General features: G+C 34.8%; 1 protein-coding gene across 1 annotated transcript; it reads right to left on the minus strand.

The window, feature by feature from the left end:
* Positions 1-10031: 10031 nt before the first annotated feature.
* On the minus strand, positions 10032-12426 carry LOC110607716 (transcription factor BEE 3). The gene is made up of 6 exons (XM_021746866.2): positions 11915-12426; positions 11695-11811; positions 11488-11553; positions 11348-11416; positions 11165-11242; positions 10032-10257 (listed from the first exon to the last, which is right to left on the minus strand). The coding sequence occupies exons 1-6, from the start codon at positions 12302-12304 to the stop codon at positions 10162-10164; spliced, it is 816 nt and encodes a 271-aa protein (XP_021602558.1). The 5' UTR covers positions 12305-12426; the 3' UTR covers positions 10032-10161.
* Positions 12427-17190: the final 4764 nt, after the last annotated feature.

Raw genomic sequence — 17190 nt, forward strand, 5'->3', positions numbered from 1 at the left:
AGGTACATCGGATTACCCCAGTTTTAGCCCTTATCCTCCACATATGCCATACCCACCTTACTACCCACCATACTCTCAGTACCCCATGTACCCACCTCCACCTCCCTATACCAGTACAGCAAACCCTACCCCAGGGGATGTTGCACCTCCACCATCACCAGTACCTACTGTCCCGGAAACACAAGTACCCAAACCTACCTCATCTGGAGGGAGCAAGGTCAAGATGACCGATTACATGAAGTTGGGTGCTCCTCAGTACAGAGCAGGCGATGACCCATTTGAGTATCTGAACAGGGTCAAGACTATTACAGATGAGATAGGGGCTGATGACAGTAGAGCCATTCAGATGGCTGGGTTCACATTGGAGTGCAAGAAGGCACGTGATTGGTTTAAGAACTATGTGAACCCGAGAGCGGACAGTATGTCCTGGGGGGAGTTCGCAAATGAGTTTGCAGGATGGGCTTTCCCTGAGAGCTCTAGAGAGCAGAAGATGATAGAATTCGAACAGTTGAGGCAGACTGAACAGATGAGTGTGGAGGAGTACACAGACAGGTTCCTGGAGTTGTTGCCATATGCTGGGCAGAATTTGGACACAGATCAAAAGAAGTCGAGGAGATATATTATGAAGCTGCACTCCAGGTATTCCTCTTTGATACAGTCAGCAGAGAGGGAGAGTTTCCATGCCATAGTGGATATGGCTAGGAGAATGGAGGCTAGTGCTATCGTTGAGGGGAAGATAAAACAGTCAGTGGCACAGTCTTCTGGTTCCAAGACCCCAGGTGGGGAAAGGTTAGACTCTTCTTCTCTGAGTGCAACAGTTGCAAGCAGTAAGAAGTGGGACAGAGGCCACAGAAAATATAAGAAGAATAAGTTCTGGAACAAGATCAAGTCAGGTCTGGGTTTAGGCAGTGGCTCAAGCTCTGGCGCAGAGGTTACAGCATGTATGAGATGTGGGAGACCACACAAGGGAGTATGTCTGGCAGGGACAAACACATGTTTCAGATGCGGACAGGCGGGTCATTTGGCTCGAGACTGTCCTAGAGCAGCCTTTGCAGCACCGTCTCAGCAGACAGCCTCCGGCAGTGTGGTGCAGCCAGTAGCTCCAGCCGCAACACAGGCCAGCGGCAGAGGCAGAGGGAGAGGGTCAGCCTCTTCATCAGCAGGATACAGAGGTGAAGGTCCATCAGCTCCGGCACGGATCTTCACTATGACTCAGCAGGAGGCCAACACATCCAACACCGTGGTGGCAGGTAATCTCATCATTGGTTGTTCTGATGTGTATGCCTTAATGGACCCGGGTGCATCTCACTCTTTTATTGCTCCGAGAGTCGTGGAGAGGGTAGGATTGATGGTCTCTGGGTTAGAGTGTCCCCTATGGGTCAGTGGACCCAAGTGTGACCCGTCAGTGGCAGAGGCAGTCTGCCAATGTAGTCCAGTTTTCATAGAGGGAAGATGCCTTTCCGCCGACCTCGTGGTTCTAGATTTGACAGATTTTGACGTCATTCTAGGGATGGATTGGTTATCGACCCATGGTGCTACCTTGGACTGTAGAGACAAGGTAGTCAGATTCAGAGATCAGGATGGGTCAGAGGTCGTCTTCAGAGGAGACAAGAGGGGTACACCTAGAGGTCTGATCTCAGCTCTTCAGGCTCGTAGGTTGCTTAGGAGGGGATGTCAGGGGTTTCTAGCTCATGTGAGGGAGTTAGATAGTCATGTCAGAGAGCCCGCCTCAGTGTCTGTGGTGAGTGAGTTCTTAGATGTTTTCCCAGACGAGCTGCCAGGGTTACCACCTGCTAGGGAGATAGAGTTCGAGATTGAGTTAATGCCTGGTACCAGACCGATCTCTATCCCTCCCTACAGGATGGCACCAGCTGAATTGAAAGAACTGAAGGAACAGTTGCAAGAGCTGGTAGATAAGGGTTTCATCCGACCGAGTACTTCACCTTGGGGTGCTCCGGTTTTGTTTGTAAGGAAGAAGGATGGATCCCTCCGACTTTGTATCGACTACAGACAGTTGAACAAGGTCACTACCAAGAACAAGTACCCTTTGCCGAGGATCGACGATCTATTCGACCAGCTAGCAGGAGCAGGTTGTTTCTCCAAAATAGATCTGAGATCAGGGTACCATCAGTTGAGGATAAGGAATGAAGATGTACCGAAGACAGCTTTCAGGACCAGGTATGGGCACTATGAGTTCCTTGTGATGCCGTTTGGGTTGACCAACGCCCCTGCAGCATTCATGGACCTCATGAACAGAGTATTCAGTCAGTATCTGGATCACTTCGTTATTGTCTTTATAGACGATATTTTAGTGTATTCCAGAAATGCAGAGGAGCATGCCCATCACCTGAGGACAGTTTTGCAGACCTTGAGAGAGCATGGCTTGTATGCCAAGTTCTCCAAGTGTGAGTTTTGGCTTAGGAGCATTTCATTCTTGGGGCACATTATGTCAGAACAGGGTATTGAGGTAGACCCCAAGAAGGTAGAGGCTGTAGCTAACTGGCCTAGACCCACCACAGTGACCGAGATCAAGAGTTTTCTGGGTTTAGCAGGTTACTACAGGAGGTTCGTTCAGGACTTCTCAAAGATTGCTGCTCCTATGACCAAATTGACAAAGAAGAATCAGAAATTCATATGGACCGATCAGTGTGAGGAAAGCTTTGAGGAGCTTAAGAGGAGGTTGACTTCGGCACCGGTGTTAGCTCTGCCAAAAAGTGATGATGACTTCTCAGTATATTGTGATGCGTCCCGTGTGGGACTGGGTTGTGTGCTAATGCAAAATGAGAGGGTGATCGCTTATGCTTCTAGGCAGCTGAAGAAGCATGAGCTGAATTACCCCACACATGACCTAGAGATGGCAGCAGTCATCTTTGCACTCAAGATGTGGAGGCATTACCTCTATGGGGTAAAATGTGAGATCTTCACAGATCATAAGAGCCTGCAGTACATCCTGAGTCAGAGAGAACTGAACTTGAGGCAGAGGAGATGGGTAGAGCTGTTGAGTGACTATGATTGCAAGATTCAATACCATCCGGGTAAGGCGAATGTTGTGGCAGACGCCCTAAGCCGGAAATCACTCGGCAGTCTATCCCACATTTCAGCAGAGAGGAGGCCGGTGGTGAAGGAGTTCCACAGACTTATGAGTGAGGGGTTACAGTTGGAGTTGTCTGGCACAGGTGCCTTAGTGGCTCAGATGAGAGTGACACCCGTGTTTCTGGAGCAGGTAGCTCAGAAACAGCATGAGGACTCAGAGTTGGTCAGGATAGCCAGAACGGTTCAGTCAGGCCAGAATAATGAGTTCAAGTTTGATGATAAGGGGATCCTCCACTACGGGAACAGATTATGTGTGCCAGATGACATTGGTCTGAAGGGAGATATTATGGGGGAAGCCCATAATACCAGGTATAGTGTTCACCCTGGAGCCACCAAGATGTATCAGGATCTGAAGAGAGTGTATTGGTGGCCAGCTATGAAGAAGGACGTGGCACTGTTCGTGTCAGCCTGCGATGTGTGTCAGAGGGTGAAACTAGAGCATCAGAAGCCGGCTGGAATGTTGAATCCACTACCGATTCCAGAGTGGAAATGGGAGAATATAGCTATGGACTTCGTAGTGGGGTTACCGGCGACGTCCAACAGATTGGACTCCATATGGGTGATTGTGGACAGACTCACCAAATCTGCTCACTTCATCCCTGTCAGGAGTGGTTACTCTGTGGACAAGTTGGTGCAGGTGTACGTAGATGAGATTGTCAGACTGCATGGGGTCCCGGTATCTATAGTGTCAGATAGAGGGCCCCAGTTCACCTCCAGGTTTTGGCGGAGTCTGCAGAACGCTATGGGTACCAGATTAGACTTCAGTACTGCCTTCCACCCACAGACAGACGGACAGTCAGAGAGGACCATCCAGACAATAGAGGATATGCTCAGAATGTGTGTGCTAGATTTTGGCGGTTCTTGGAGGCAGCATCTACCTTTGGTGGAGTTTGCCTACAATAACAGCTATCATGCTAGCATAGGGATGGCTCCATATGAAGCTTTGTATGGGAGGAAATGCAGATCACCTATCTGCTGGGAGGAAGTAGGAGAGAGGACTCTTGCGGGTCCGGAATTAGTAGAGCTTACCAGCAGGGTGGTACCCATAATCAGAGAGAGGATCAAGACTGCTGCTAGTCGGCAGAAGAGTTATGCAGATATCCGCAGAAGACAGCTAGAGTTTCAGGAGGGGGATTTGGTTTTGCTCAAAGTGTCTCCTATGAAAGGAGTGGTTCGGTTCGGGAAGAAGGGTAAGTTAGCTCCACGGTACATCGGTCCTTTCGAGGTGCTTCAGAGGGTCGGTAATGTGTCGTACAAGCTAGACTTGCCTACTTCGATGGAGAGAATCCATCCGGTTTTCCATGTTTCTCTGTTACGGAAGTACGTGTCAGATCCGAGCAAGGTTCTTAGTGAGCCTGATGTAGAGATCCAAGAGGATCTCACCTATGTAGAGCAGCCAGTGCGGATTCTTGACACTCAGATCAGGAAGCTGAGGAACAAGGAAATCCCGATGGTGAAAGTCCTTTGGAACCACCACAATATTGAAGAATGCACCTGGGAGACACGGGAGTCTATGCTCCAGCAATACCCCCATCTGTTTTGAGGTGAGTGTTAGTTGTTCTATGTGTTGCATGTATGATATATTGTATGCTATGTTGTATGTTATGATTGATGCCATGCTTTGTATGTTAGTTGAGGAACATTCGGGGACGAATGTTCTTAAGGGGGGGAGAATGTAATACCCGGCTAGACTCCGGTATCGGAATCCCTACCGTCCGGTGGGACCTCGGATGTCGGAAACCTCTAGAAGGGTAAAATTATGATTTTATGAAATGTTTTCATGTATTTCATGTTTTTAAGTAAGAAATTAAATGAGTTTTTACATGAAAAGTCTTTGGAGGGAAACCCAGGTTCGGCCGCCGAAAGTCAAGTTCGGCCGCCGAACATGCATGCGTTTTGGAGGCACGTTAGGCCCCCGAAAGCATGAGTGAGGGAAGTCCAGGTTCGGCCGCCGAAAGTCAAGTTCGGCCGCCGAACCTTGCATGCATGCGGAGGCACTTTCGGCCCCCGAACGTGGCCTGGCCAGCCACTATAAAAGGGACCCTTTGCTGAAATGGGCGAGGTTTTCTCCCATTTTCGGCCACAGCAAGCTTCCGACCTTCCCTTAGCAAATCTTGTGTTCTTCCTCCAAATCTCTTCCATTTTTCTTGAGTTTTAAACTCACCTTGCAAGTTTTGAACATTTAAACCAAGTTTTGGAGCTTTGGGAACTCAGGAGCTCATTTTCGTGGATCTCCAAGTTTGGGTCGTCTCCCTCTCGATCTTCAAGAGGTAAGAGCCGATCTTAAGCTCCTTATGTGTTTTAACTAAGTTTTATGCAAGATCTATGGGTAGAAATGCATGTTAGGGTATATGTTGAGTTTATGGGTTTTGATGCTTTGATGAACAATGTAGCTTGTTTATGTGTTGTTGGAAGTGTTGTAGATGGGGTATTTTATAGTTTGAGACCCCTAGGTGTGATGTATGTGAAGTATGCATGTTGTAGATCAAGTTTATGCATGATTTATGGTTTTGGGAGGCAGGAGGTTCATTTGAACCAAGTTTCTGCCCGTTTGGCAGAAACCAGGTTCGGCAGCCGAAGGGAGTTTCGGCCGCCGAACCCCTCTTGTGGAGGCAGCATTCGGCTGCCGAAGGTGCCCCCGAAAAGAGACTTTCGTCTCTGTCTGGCACTTTCGGCCGCCGAAGGTGCCGCCGAACCTGCCTGACTTTCGTCTCTGGAGGGACTTTCGGCCGCCGAACCTGCCGCCGAAAGTGCCCTGTTCAGCCATTTCTTGCATGTTTTCATGTGATGTTTTCAGGATGTTTTAGGGGGTTTTTGGGGAGTATTTTAGAGTCATGTTCATGTATGTTTGGTCCCTCATTTGAGTCCACCTGTGTAGGTTCGGACCCGAGGAACCGAGACCCCCAGCTGTGAGCCAGCTGCTTCAGAGTCTCTTCAGAGCTAGCCAGAGATGAGTGGAATAAACTTTAAGTTTTAAAGCAAATTAATGAAATGTTTTAGCATGATTCACGCATCATGAATGCCATGAGATATATTAGGTTGTTTGCATTAGAATTCACGAATATGTTGCATTGCATACTTTGTTGTTGATGTGGATGAATGTTGAATGATCCATTAGCCCTTGTATGTCATGATAGCCTATGTGAGTCCAGGTGTGCCTGCTACGGCTCTACGCCCCCGGCATGTATAAGTAAGAAAGATAGGGGCTAAATGGTGACAAGTTCATCCTTGTTGTGAAATGTTTGTGTTATGGCGCATACATGAAAGCATGATTTAAATTGATGTTTTATTATTCTGCTCACTGGGCTCTAGTAGCTCACCCCACTCCCTTTATCCCCAGAGTTGCAGGTACAGGATAGATCAGGAAGTCGGCTAGAGTGAAGTTCAGTCATGTATGTTGTAATAGATAGTAGTGGACATGAACATGATGTAATAAGTATTTATGACCATGTAATGTAATGAATGATTTGATGATGTATTGAGGATTATAGTAGTGCTTGACCTAGAGGTGTGTGAATCCCCATTATGTACAGAGTGTTTAATGAGTAATGATGTTAATGACCATGATTATCCAAGCTGATATGTATGATGATGATACCCCATTGGAGTATTTGATGAGGACTCCAGTGTGGGGTTTATGTATAATGTTGTGTATGCACAGGTTTTGCTTGGATAAGAGAAAAGAAAAATTTTTACAGATCATGTATATGTTGTTATGTATGGGATTCCACAGGTTTACAGGAGGTATGTAGGCTTGCTACGGGTCCCGGCGGCCTTAAGCCGATCTGTATCCTAGCGCCGGTAACGGGTCGGATTTCTGGGTCGTTACAGCTACGGCTAATTATTAAGATGCCATCAAAATAAATAACCACAAATTTTCATAAGAAAGAACGCAAAACCTAGTTCATAAGTTGCATGAATGTAGAACGCAAAACCTAGTTCATAAGTTGCATGAATGTACTAGGTGCATTTGCCAAACTAAACGGCATAACAAGCCACTCATACAAGCCTTCCTTATTTTTGAAGGTTGTCTTCCATTTATCTCCCTTCTTAATCCGAACTTGGTAGTAGCCACTTTTAAGGTCGAGTTTAGAGAAGACTTTAGACCCTGATAACTGATTCAATATGTCATTTAGCTGATGAATAGAAAATCGATACTAAACTATAATTTTGTTGATGACTCTGTTATCCACGCACATTCTCCAAGTTCATCTTTCTTTGGAACCAATAAGGCAGGGACTCCGCAATGGCTAATGCTCTCCTGAATATGCCCCTTCTTCAATAAATCTTCAACCCGTTCTTGGAGGATTTCACTCTCCTTTATACTCATCTTGTAATGAGGCAGATTCGGTAATTCTGATCTAAGAATGAGATCAATCCGATGTTGAATATCCTGCAAAGATAGAAGTTTTGAGGGTTCCTCCACTACCCTAGAAAACTCCTTTAATAGCTCTTTAACGGGTGGTGGTAAAGATGGTGCATTCTACACTGCACCTTTTGCTCTCACTAATAAAGCCAATGTGCCTTCAGATTTCTCAACTGCGTCTGATAGCCTTTTCACCTTGTAGAAATAGCAATAGCAGTTTCCCTTTTCACTTTAGAATATTTCGCAGAACCAGAAGGCAAAATGGTAATCTTCTTCCGATTCCATATAAACATGTATGAATTCTTCTTTCCCTTATGCAATGTATTAACTGCTAAGAACAACCTAACAAAATTCCATAGCAATCCATATCCACAATATCACAATTAACAGATTCAGTGTAAGATTTACCGATCCAAATAGGCACACTGCAGATTCTGTTGACTTCAATTGTCAGACCTTTCTTAATCCACCCAACTTTGTATGGTGAGGGGTGAGGCTGTGTAGGCAACTGCAGCTTCTCCACCAATTGCTTAGCTATCAGATTCTCACAACTGCAACTATCGATAATTAGCTTGCAAATCGCTTCTCCCACTCGACATTTCGCCTGGAAAATCTTCTTTCTTTGCGTCTCATCCTCCTGTTTCGTCGAGCATAGAATTTTCTTCACCACATAGGTGACCTCTCCATCTTTAGAACCAACAATAGATCTATTGTCGTTATCCACTTCCTCCTCAGATTCAACCACTTGCTCAACCATATTAACCTGTCAGTGATCATTATTAGCTCCTCTGCATTCTAGACAATTATTTGATTGATGACCAGGTTGTCTGCAGTAATAACATATGTCTCCCGTTGATTTCTAATAAGGATTGGTTTTGCCTCTTTTGTCTACTGTAGTGGTGACTGCTTTTCTCTTACTGTCTCTTCTTTCTTCTACAGTATTTTAAGGATTACCAGAATTTATAACCTTAGAAGGTTGTCTGCTATAATTAACTCTATACTGCTGAGTCCTATCGAACTACAATTTCTGTAATTAAACTTCCGATTAGGTTGAGGTCGAGGCTGCCAATCAATACGTTCTTCTGCTCTTTTTGCCATCTCAATGGTATCTGCCAAAGTGAAAATCGCAGCTACTCCCATCATACAGAGAATTTCATGATTCAGTCCCCTCTGATAATGAGCAACCTATTGGGCTTCATTCTCACAGTTTTCATACCTCGCCTGCGACCTCAAAAACTCTTCTATATATTCATCCATCCTTCCTTGAATACAGTCATGATACTGGTTATACAAAACTTGAGCGTGATCACTAGGCAAGAATTCTTGTTCAATCATATGCTTCATCAACAGCCAGTTTTGATAGAATTCCACCATATTGCTGCACCACCCTTTAATTTATAAGCCACAATCGGAACCTTTCGATCCTATTCCACATTCGTAACTTCAAAGAACCGATCAACCTCCGCCAACTAATTAAGGACATATTCTACATCCAACAAACTAGAAAAGTTTTGAAGGTCTATCATTATCTTGTAACCTTCATGATAATCTTGTTGGAGATTTGTGGCAACAGGATTTGCAATCATAGGATTTGGAACTGGCTGTGGGTGTTCGGCTGCAGCAGGTTGGTTGTTACTCTGTTGTAAGGCTAGTTGTCCGATCATATCCTTCAATTCTGCTAAGGATGTCTCAATTGCAGCGAGTCACACCTCTTGATTGTCGGTCATGGATGAACTTCGCTCTGATACTAACTAAAATAAGACTAATTAAACTCCTTCCGGAATCTTAACTAATAACATTTGGCTAAGACGAAATTTAAAAAATGAAAAGTTAGAAACCGAAATCTCTTATTAAATTCTCGAAAATTAAAAGTATCTCAAACAATTAAGAAATAACTATTTATAATAGCAAAAATCCTAATATAAAAAATTATAAAAAAATCTAAAATAAAAATAAAAATCTAAAATTGATCCCTAAATTATAGAATTTTAACCTCGGATTTTGTAACAGCTCTATGGCCTTGTCATATTTTTAAAAGTCGTGTGTCTCGAATTTTTTTTTTTTTTCAAAAAATTATCGTGGACCTCTAACAGATGTCACCGGTAGAAATTAAGATCGATCCAAATCTGTTATAAAATCTAAGATGAATTGCTCAGTATCATTTTTAGTCCCCACAAAAAGTAATATAATTATTTTAATTTTTAATTTCAAATTAATCACATGTAAGTTGGATAACAATTTTAAAAATAGTGTTTAGTATTTAATATTTTAACTAATATTTAGACATTAAAATAAATTATAAAAAATTAATTTTTATAATATTTAATTAATCACTATTAATATTAATTTGCTATAAAACACCCTCAACATTAAGTCTTATCATAGTTATGGGTGGCTTAATCATGTTTTGGATGATATGGACTTCACTAATTATATTTATCTTGTATGATGGGATTAGTCATTACTGATTCTAAAATAGTCAAATAGGTATAATTTAAAGGATAAATTATATTTTTATTATTAAATTACTTAAATATTAGTAATTAAGGATTGATTTTTTATGAATTAGAAATTGAGTTCCCATAAGTATATATGAAATTGGATACAAATTTTAGAAATATATGAAGACTGAAAAATATTGGTAAATGGGTAATCTTAATGTATTTTGTATAGAAAGAAGAAGCAATATCCAATGAATGAAGTCAAAGAGACCATGTTTGGTGGTGGTCATCACTCAATCCTCCATATCCATCTCTCGTCATCCTCACCATCTCCTTTGCCTCTTGTGCCTTTGCTTTCTGCAAATTTTCAACCATTCAATTAATATTCTCAACAAAACTCATAATGATTAATTTTTTAAAAAAATTAATTAAAAATACTAAAAAATTATCGATAACGACACAATTGTAATCAAAACTTTAATTTTAATAACAAAATTCAAACTTTTAAATTTATTGTAATTATAGTCCATTTTTAAACTAATTTATTAAATTAGTCAAAAAAATTTATATTTTTTTACAATTATAGATAATTCTGAAAATAATTTTAAGTAATTTTAAATTAATACAAGTGTTATGTATTATTTATTTATTTTTTTAAATAATTAATTAAAATTATATAATCAATTATTTAACTCTAATTAACTATATATTCTAAAGATATTTAACTCTTATTATTAACCATATACTCTAATAAACATCAGTTTTAAGAGTTTAATACTTTTACGGTGTGGGATTAATTAAAGTTAAAAATTTATTACATAGATTTAATTAAATATTTAAAAAATAAATAAATAACACATGACAATTTGCATTAATTTTAAATCGATAAAAAATTATTTTAAAATTTGACTGTAATTATAAAAAGTTAAAAAATTTAAATATAATATTAAAATTTTTTTATAATAGTAATTAAATGTTATTAAATTTGAGTCAGGTTTAATTCATTCTAAAAGTTAGCTCAAGGGGAGGATTGCGTATAACTAAGGGCACTGGTGCGTGACACATTTATGGGATGCCCAACATCAGAAGGGGAGACTCTGATACTATATTAAATTTGTGTCAGGTCTAACTCATTCCAAAAGTTAGCTCAAGAAGAAGGATTGCCTATGAGTCATATAAGGGATACATTATTCCTTTTCACAACCGATGTGAAATTTAACAAATGTAAAATTGTGATTGTTTAAGCGAAAAATAAATAAATCACCTGCATTATTTCTATATCATCTGCCTCTGCGTTGAAGTCATAAAATGCACTTGCAGCAGTGAGCTTCATGGATAAGAACTGAATATTCCCAAAAAAAAAATCAGTTGAGAGATAAATAATAAAAAAAAAACAATTTGGGTATTAGAAAACATTCCTTCAAACTCCTAATTATAATTTAATTACCTCAATTTGATTCTGCAATGATCGAACATAATTAATTATCTCATCCAACATTATTGCCATGCCCATGGTCTGTTAAAATAATCACCACAATTAATTAATATTAGCAATTAATTGATTAATATTTTATTTATTCTTTCTACCTTGGAGCAACCTGGGACAATTTCTTGCAAGCATCTTATTTTCTCATTGATTTTTCCTCTTCTTACCTGTTATCCAAGAAATTAAACTCATTAAAATTACCTATTCATTATCAATTTCTTTACTTTAGATTATTTTTTAGAAACATTTTATATAAAAAATTATTATTTATTTTATCAATTTTAAAAAATATGGAAGAAAAATATTACCCTTTCTGCTAAACTGTGGCTATCAGTAGCTTCCCCTCTTCTAGCTCTTACATGAACAACTTCCTTTAGTTTCTTCTCTTCTTTCTTGGCTTTGTCTCTCCTTCCTCTTCTTGAACTCTGCAAATCATTTAAAGAAAAAAACAAAAAACACCATGAGGTTCAATCTCAATATAAATACAAATACAGGCCAATAGAAAAGCAAGAATCAGCATGCATTTACAGTTTTGCCCTTCCCAATCTGAGAAACTTGCAGGGATGATGAGTTCAAAGAAGAGCTTTCTGATACATCCATTGCTTTTCTCTTCCTGCTTTCAAGAAATTCACCTTTGTACTGCTGACCATGAGAAACAGGAAAAACAATATTCTGTTTGTTTTGACGGAAAATACTTGGAAACTTTCCTTCCAAGTTCCCTGGAAATTCTGCAGCTGCAAGAGCTTGATGGGTAAAGGAGTAGTCAGTAGAGAAAGGCATATATGTATTGAAGGTCTGGATTGGATCCAAATTTGAAGTGAATGAATCTGTGAATTGGTTCATAGATTCTACGGTTGGATTAATATCTAAGAATGGAAAAGAGGGTCTAAAGCCTTGCAAATCTGCTGTGAATTCCATGGGATGAGAGTTCTTGAATTGAAATATAATTGCTTTGAGAGCCAAATGGGTATTTTCTGTTTTGGAAATGGAAGAGAGAAAAAGAGAATTGTATTTATAATATGGGATTGTAGGCTCTGCCTCAATTTCCTTTTACTGTACACACAGAATTTACTTTTATGGCAAGAAACTTTGCAATTATAATATATCTTTTATAGAAATAGATATAACATCTACAGGTCTAGCCGATGATAAGGGTAGTAGAGTAAATTTGAGATATTTTCAGTTTAATTTCTTAAATTCCGTATCTTTTTAGCTTTGACATATGCATATGTACTAATAGAATGTTAATGGTAATCAGTCTATCAGGTAATTTAGTTAGTATAAAAATTCTAAAATAGCCTTAATATGAAAAAATTAATTAATTAATTTTTTATAAAATTAAAAAATTAATTAATAAATTATATAATTATAAAAATTAAATAGTAAAATATTTAATAAGTAAAATTAATAAAAAATTAATTAATACTCTTTTCATTTTATAATTTTTATTCATTTTTACTGTTTTTGATTGTTATCGTTTTAAAATTATTATCCATTTATTTTTAGACTATAATAACATATAAATTAACTATTATAATCCTATTTAATTTTATTTTATTTCTAAGAAATATTTTACAATATTTCTTAATATTTAAAATTTAATATATTTAATATGAATATAATTAAAAAAATAATAAAAAATTATATTTTTTTAATATAAATAAAAAATAAAGTGAATAAAAATTATTAAATAGAGAAAATATAAATTTTAAAATATTAAAAATATTTTAATTAATTTTTAAAATCAACATAACAATCAATGATTTTTTTATAATATAAAAAATAAATAATAAATTTTTCGTTTTAATATATGAAATTAGGAGAGTTTTTTATAATATCACCATAATTTAAATAATGTGGTATTTATAAATTGTTTGCATATATACCTTCAGATATAAGGAAAACTTACTCCTCTCAATAAATATAGTCTAAAAAATCAATCTTTTATTTTTTTTTTAATTATTATTATGAATAGAGTGGACCTCACCATTACTGGATGATTTATCTTTTCTTTTTTTAATTAATAAAATTATTAATTAATCTTTATATTAAAAAAAATTTATTAATTAATTTATTGATTTTTAAAAATATATTAAAATATATGTGAAATTTTAAAAAATTTATTAGTTAATTTTAAATATTATAAAATTAAAAAATCAATTAAAATTTTTTTATATTATATAAATTAAATAAAAAAATATTTAATAATTAAAATTAATAAACTGATTAATAATAATTTTTTAAAATTTTAAAAATATTTTAATATATTTTTTAAAATTATACAAGTATTTCAATCTATTTTTTTTAAATTGAATCATCAAAAAATTTTATTAGAGAAATTAAATAGTAAAATTATCATTGAAGAAAGCATAAAGAGGATTAGATTTGGAGCCACGTGGCAATACCAGTTTCTATGTTTTTGTCTGCAAACTGGATCCCACATTAGAGGATAATATCCAATAATTATATGGGCCCATCATAAACTTTTGGCCCCCAAGGCCCAGGGAAAGTATGTGAAAAGGGTTCAGTTCAGGTCAGAACTATTTTATTAATATCTTTTTTTTATATTATAATTTAAGGGTGAAAACTTTTTTTACAATTCTATATATATTTTTCTTAATTTAATTTTAAAATAAATTTAAAAATACAATCGTAGTTGTAAAAATATTTATGCTGCGTATTACGCGTTGGAATTTAATTATTATTATAAAAAAATATTTGAATTTATTTAATTTAATAATTCATATAAAATATTTTAAAATTTAAGAATTAAGAAAAATTTTCAAATTGTACATATTTAACATAATAATAATCTATGTAAGTATGTAAACATTATTATAAATATAAAAAATATTTAATTAATTATTAATATAAATAAATTTAAGCTATGAATATCTAATATATAAAATTTTAATCATATGTTATTTTCAAATTTCAGCTCATTCCTATAAAATTCGGATTAATATTTTAAAAAAATTAAATCCATACACATCCGTTGTCTTATCCTTTTTCTTTTTATTTATGTTATTAATTTTGTTATAAATTAACTTGAAATTTAAATTTGACTTAGAAAGAAATTAAAAAAAAAAAATTTATTAATATTATATGATAACAGCAGGATTTCTTTACTTCAGGCCCTGACTTGGCCTATCAGAACGGTCCACGACTTGGAGCCCTTTAGACTTCCCGATTGAGCCCGATTCATCCCACTCAGTTTCAAAACTAGACTCCTACTAAACTCCCAGTCAGACCGGTCCAGTCCATTCGGTCCTGAGACCGAATCTCTCCTAGGATCGGTCTCTTTCTCTCCAACCCTGTCATGATAGGAAAGGACAATAAGTCCAGTCACTTCGCAACCATGTCTGCTCGCGCGCACGAGAGAATTAAATGGCCGCCTGACATAAGGAAGGTCACTGCATTATTCATGCGTATGAGCCTGTACGACAAAAAATCAAGTATTTCTAAACTTATAGAACGCTTTGTAAACCCTATTTTTTGGATCTCAGATCATCATTATTAATTCAAAAAATAAAAGAAATTTAACTCAAAAATTGAGAAATTAAGCATCTTGACTTTTAGATTAAATCAAGAAATCAAAATTTTACCTTAAAATGTTTGATTTCAAATTAACTAAAATTTAAATTGAAATTGTTAAGTTGAATTAAATAAAATGATGAAAATAATATTATATTAAACTAAAACAAAGGAAATAATTTTTAATAAATAATTTTTTAATATTTAATTTATTTTAAAAATTTAATTAACGAAAAATATTTTTTTAACTTAAAAAAATTAAGTTATTTTTAAAAAAAATTAAATTTCATTTTTTACATTTTAAAGATTTTATTAAAATCTTTATATATAAATTTGTTAATATTATTTATTTTTAAAATAAAATAAAATAATAAAAAATAAATTATTTGTTAAAAAATATTTTTTCACATGAAATATTTTTTAAATGTAAATTATTTTTACAGATAAATAAAATTTTAAATTTAATTAATTGATAAAAAAATAAAAAGATGCCTAATAGAATTGAGAGAGAGGATAGAATGTCGCAGAAGGAAGGGCGAGAGAGAGAGAGCAGAATACCAGCGATTGAAAAAGGAAAACAATGTTAAGGAAAGGGTGGTTAGGTAATTTTGTCTACAAAATACATGACGTATCAAAAGGTTTATCCAACTCTTTTCAGCTTTTAATTATATATATATAGTAATAAATAAGACTTTCTGGATAAAAAAGTCATTTTCTTGCATTTATTTTTCATAAAATAATACTTTATGAAAATATATGTATCATCTTTTATAATTAAGAAAAATAAATTCACTTCACAATAAATTTTAAATAAAATATAAAATTTAATTTATTTTTATAAAAAAAATAATCTTCCTGTATTTAAAATAAAGTGGCTATAGACATTACCATTAATATTATAGTAATGTAATAATAAAAAATAATAAATAAAGAATTTAAATATGGAGACAATGATGTTTTCTCGCCTCCTTATTTTAGATCATTTTCATAATTTTAAAACCTTCTTATTTTGGCGGTACGCTCCCAAAAGAAATTATTTTTTTTAAAATAGTTTAATTTTTTAATTAAAAAAATATTTTTTATATTTTTTTAAAAAATATTTTCTATAAAATAAACCAAAATTTTAAACTAGAAATATAGCAATCGAGTAGTGTACATACAACCCATTAATAAGTAAATGGTAATAAAATTAAAATTATAATATATTATATTTAAATTTAAATTAATTACATTCTATTGGTTGATTATATATATATTAGAATGTGATAATAAATTTTTAAATTGAACGTTCATAGATTTAATTTGATAGTAAGTGTATCTTAATAAATTTGAAAGTTCTCATGTTTTATTTTTTTAATCTCTAATTTTCATTTAAAAAAAAATTTAATTGAGTATGGCTTAAATATAAATTTGGATTCATATACAACAGGAACGGGATGAAATTTAATACATCACATGTGAGATGTGTGTTTGGGAGGTGGCAATGCATTTAAAACATGCTTTAAACTCTTTGTTCCAAAAGGATTTAGGGAGCCAATTAAAAAAAAATTTTTTAAAAAATTTCAAGTAGTGTGGGGACTAGCTAGGATTTTCTTTCTTAAATGAAGTCCTTGCCTAACATAGAATTGGTTTGATATTTTCTCAACTACCTCTTAATTGTAAAAAAATGATTAGTCACCATCAAGATATTAAAAATTTAGGCTACATTTTACTACGTTAACCGATTTAATATTAACCGATTTAATAATTATTAGTAAGCAGTAAATTAACTGAATTAAGTTAAATTTTAAAAAATTTAAATTTAATTCATTAAAAATTTTACGAGCTTAAATTTGAATTAGAATTTTATTCATTTCGAATTCGAACCAAATATTAATAAATTAAAATTTAGATCGGTTAGTAGACGAGTTTAGATAAATTGAGTTTTTATCGAATTTAATTTTAAATAGTTTAAAAATTATTTAATTTATTTACTTATATAATAAATTTTAATTTAAAATTAAATAATTTTAATTAAATAAATATATATATAAATTAACTTGTAAATTTATAAAGATAAATTCTTAAATCTTAATGATCTAAATATATATATTTAGATTTGACTCATAAAAGTATATGTAGAATTTAAATTTATTTTTTTTATATATTAATTTCAGCCTACTTAGCAAAATTATCCACAGATCTATTCGTGAGTTTTCTTATGAATTTAAAAATGAATTAAACTCATGAATTTTAATAAACTGAATACTATAAAACTCAATTTTGCCTCA

The sequence above is a fragment of the Manihot esculenta genome, chromosome 1 (genome assembly GCF_001659605.2).
Source record: "Manihot esculenta cultivar AM560-2 chromosome 1, M.esculenta_v8, whole genome shotgun sequence".
NCBI classification, from domain to species: domain Eukaryota; kingdom Viridiplantae; phylum Streptophyta; class Magnoliopsida; order Malpighiales; family Euphorbiaceae; genus Manihot; species Manihot esculenta.

Excerpts from the sequence above, each read along its gene's own strand:
- LOC110607716 (XM_021746866.2), bottom strand. The coding sequence starts at position 12,304 with ATGGAATTCACAGCAGATTTGCAAGGCTTTAGACCCTCTTTTCCATTC. Across the intron at positions 11,417-11,487 it reads TTGTCCCAGGTTGCTCCAAG|ACCATGGGCATGGCAATAAT; the intron begins GTAGAAAGAATA and ends TTATTTTAACAG. Across the intron at positions 10,258-11,164 it reads ATGATATAGAAATAATGCAG|AAAGCAAAGGCACAAGAGGC; the intron begins GTGATTTATTTA and ends GAAAATTTGCAG.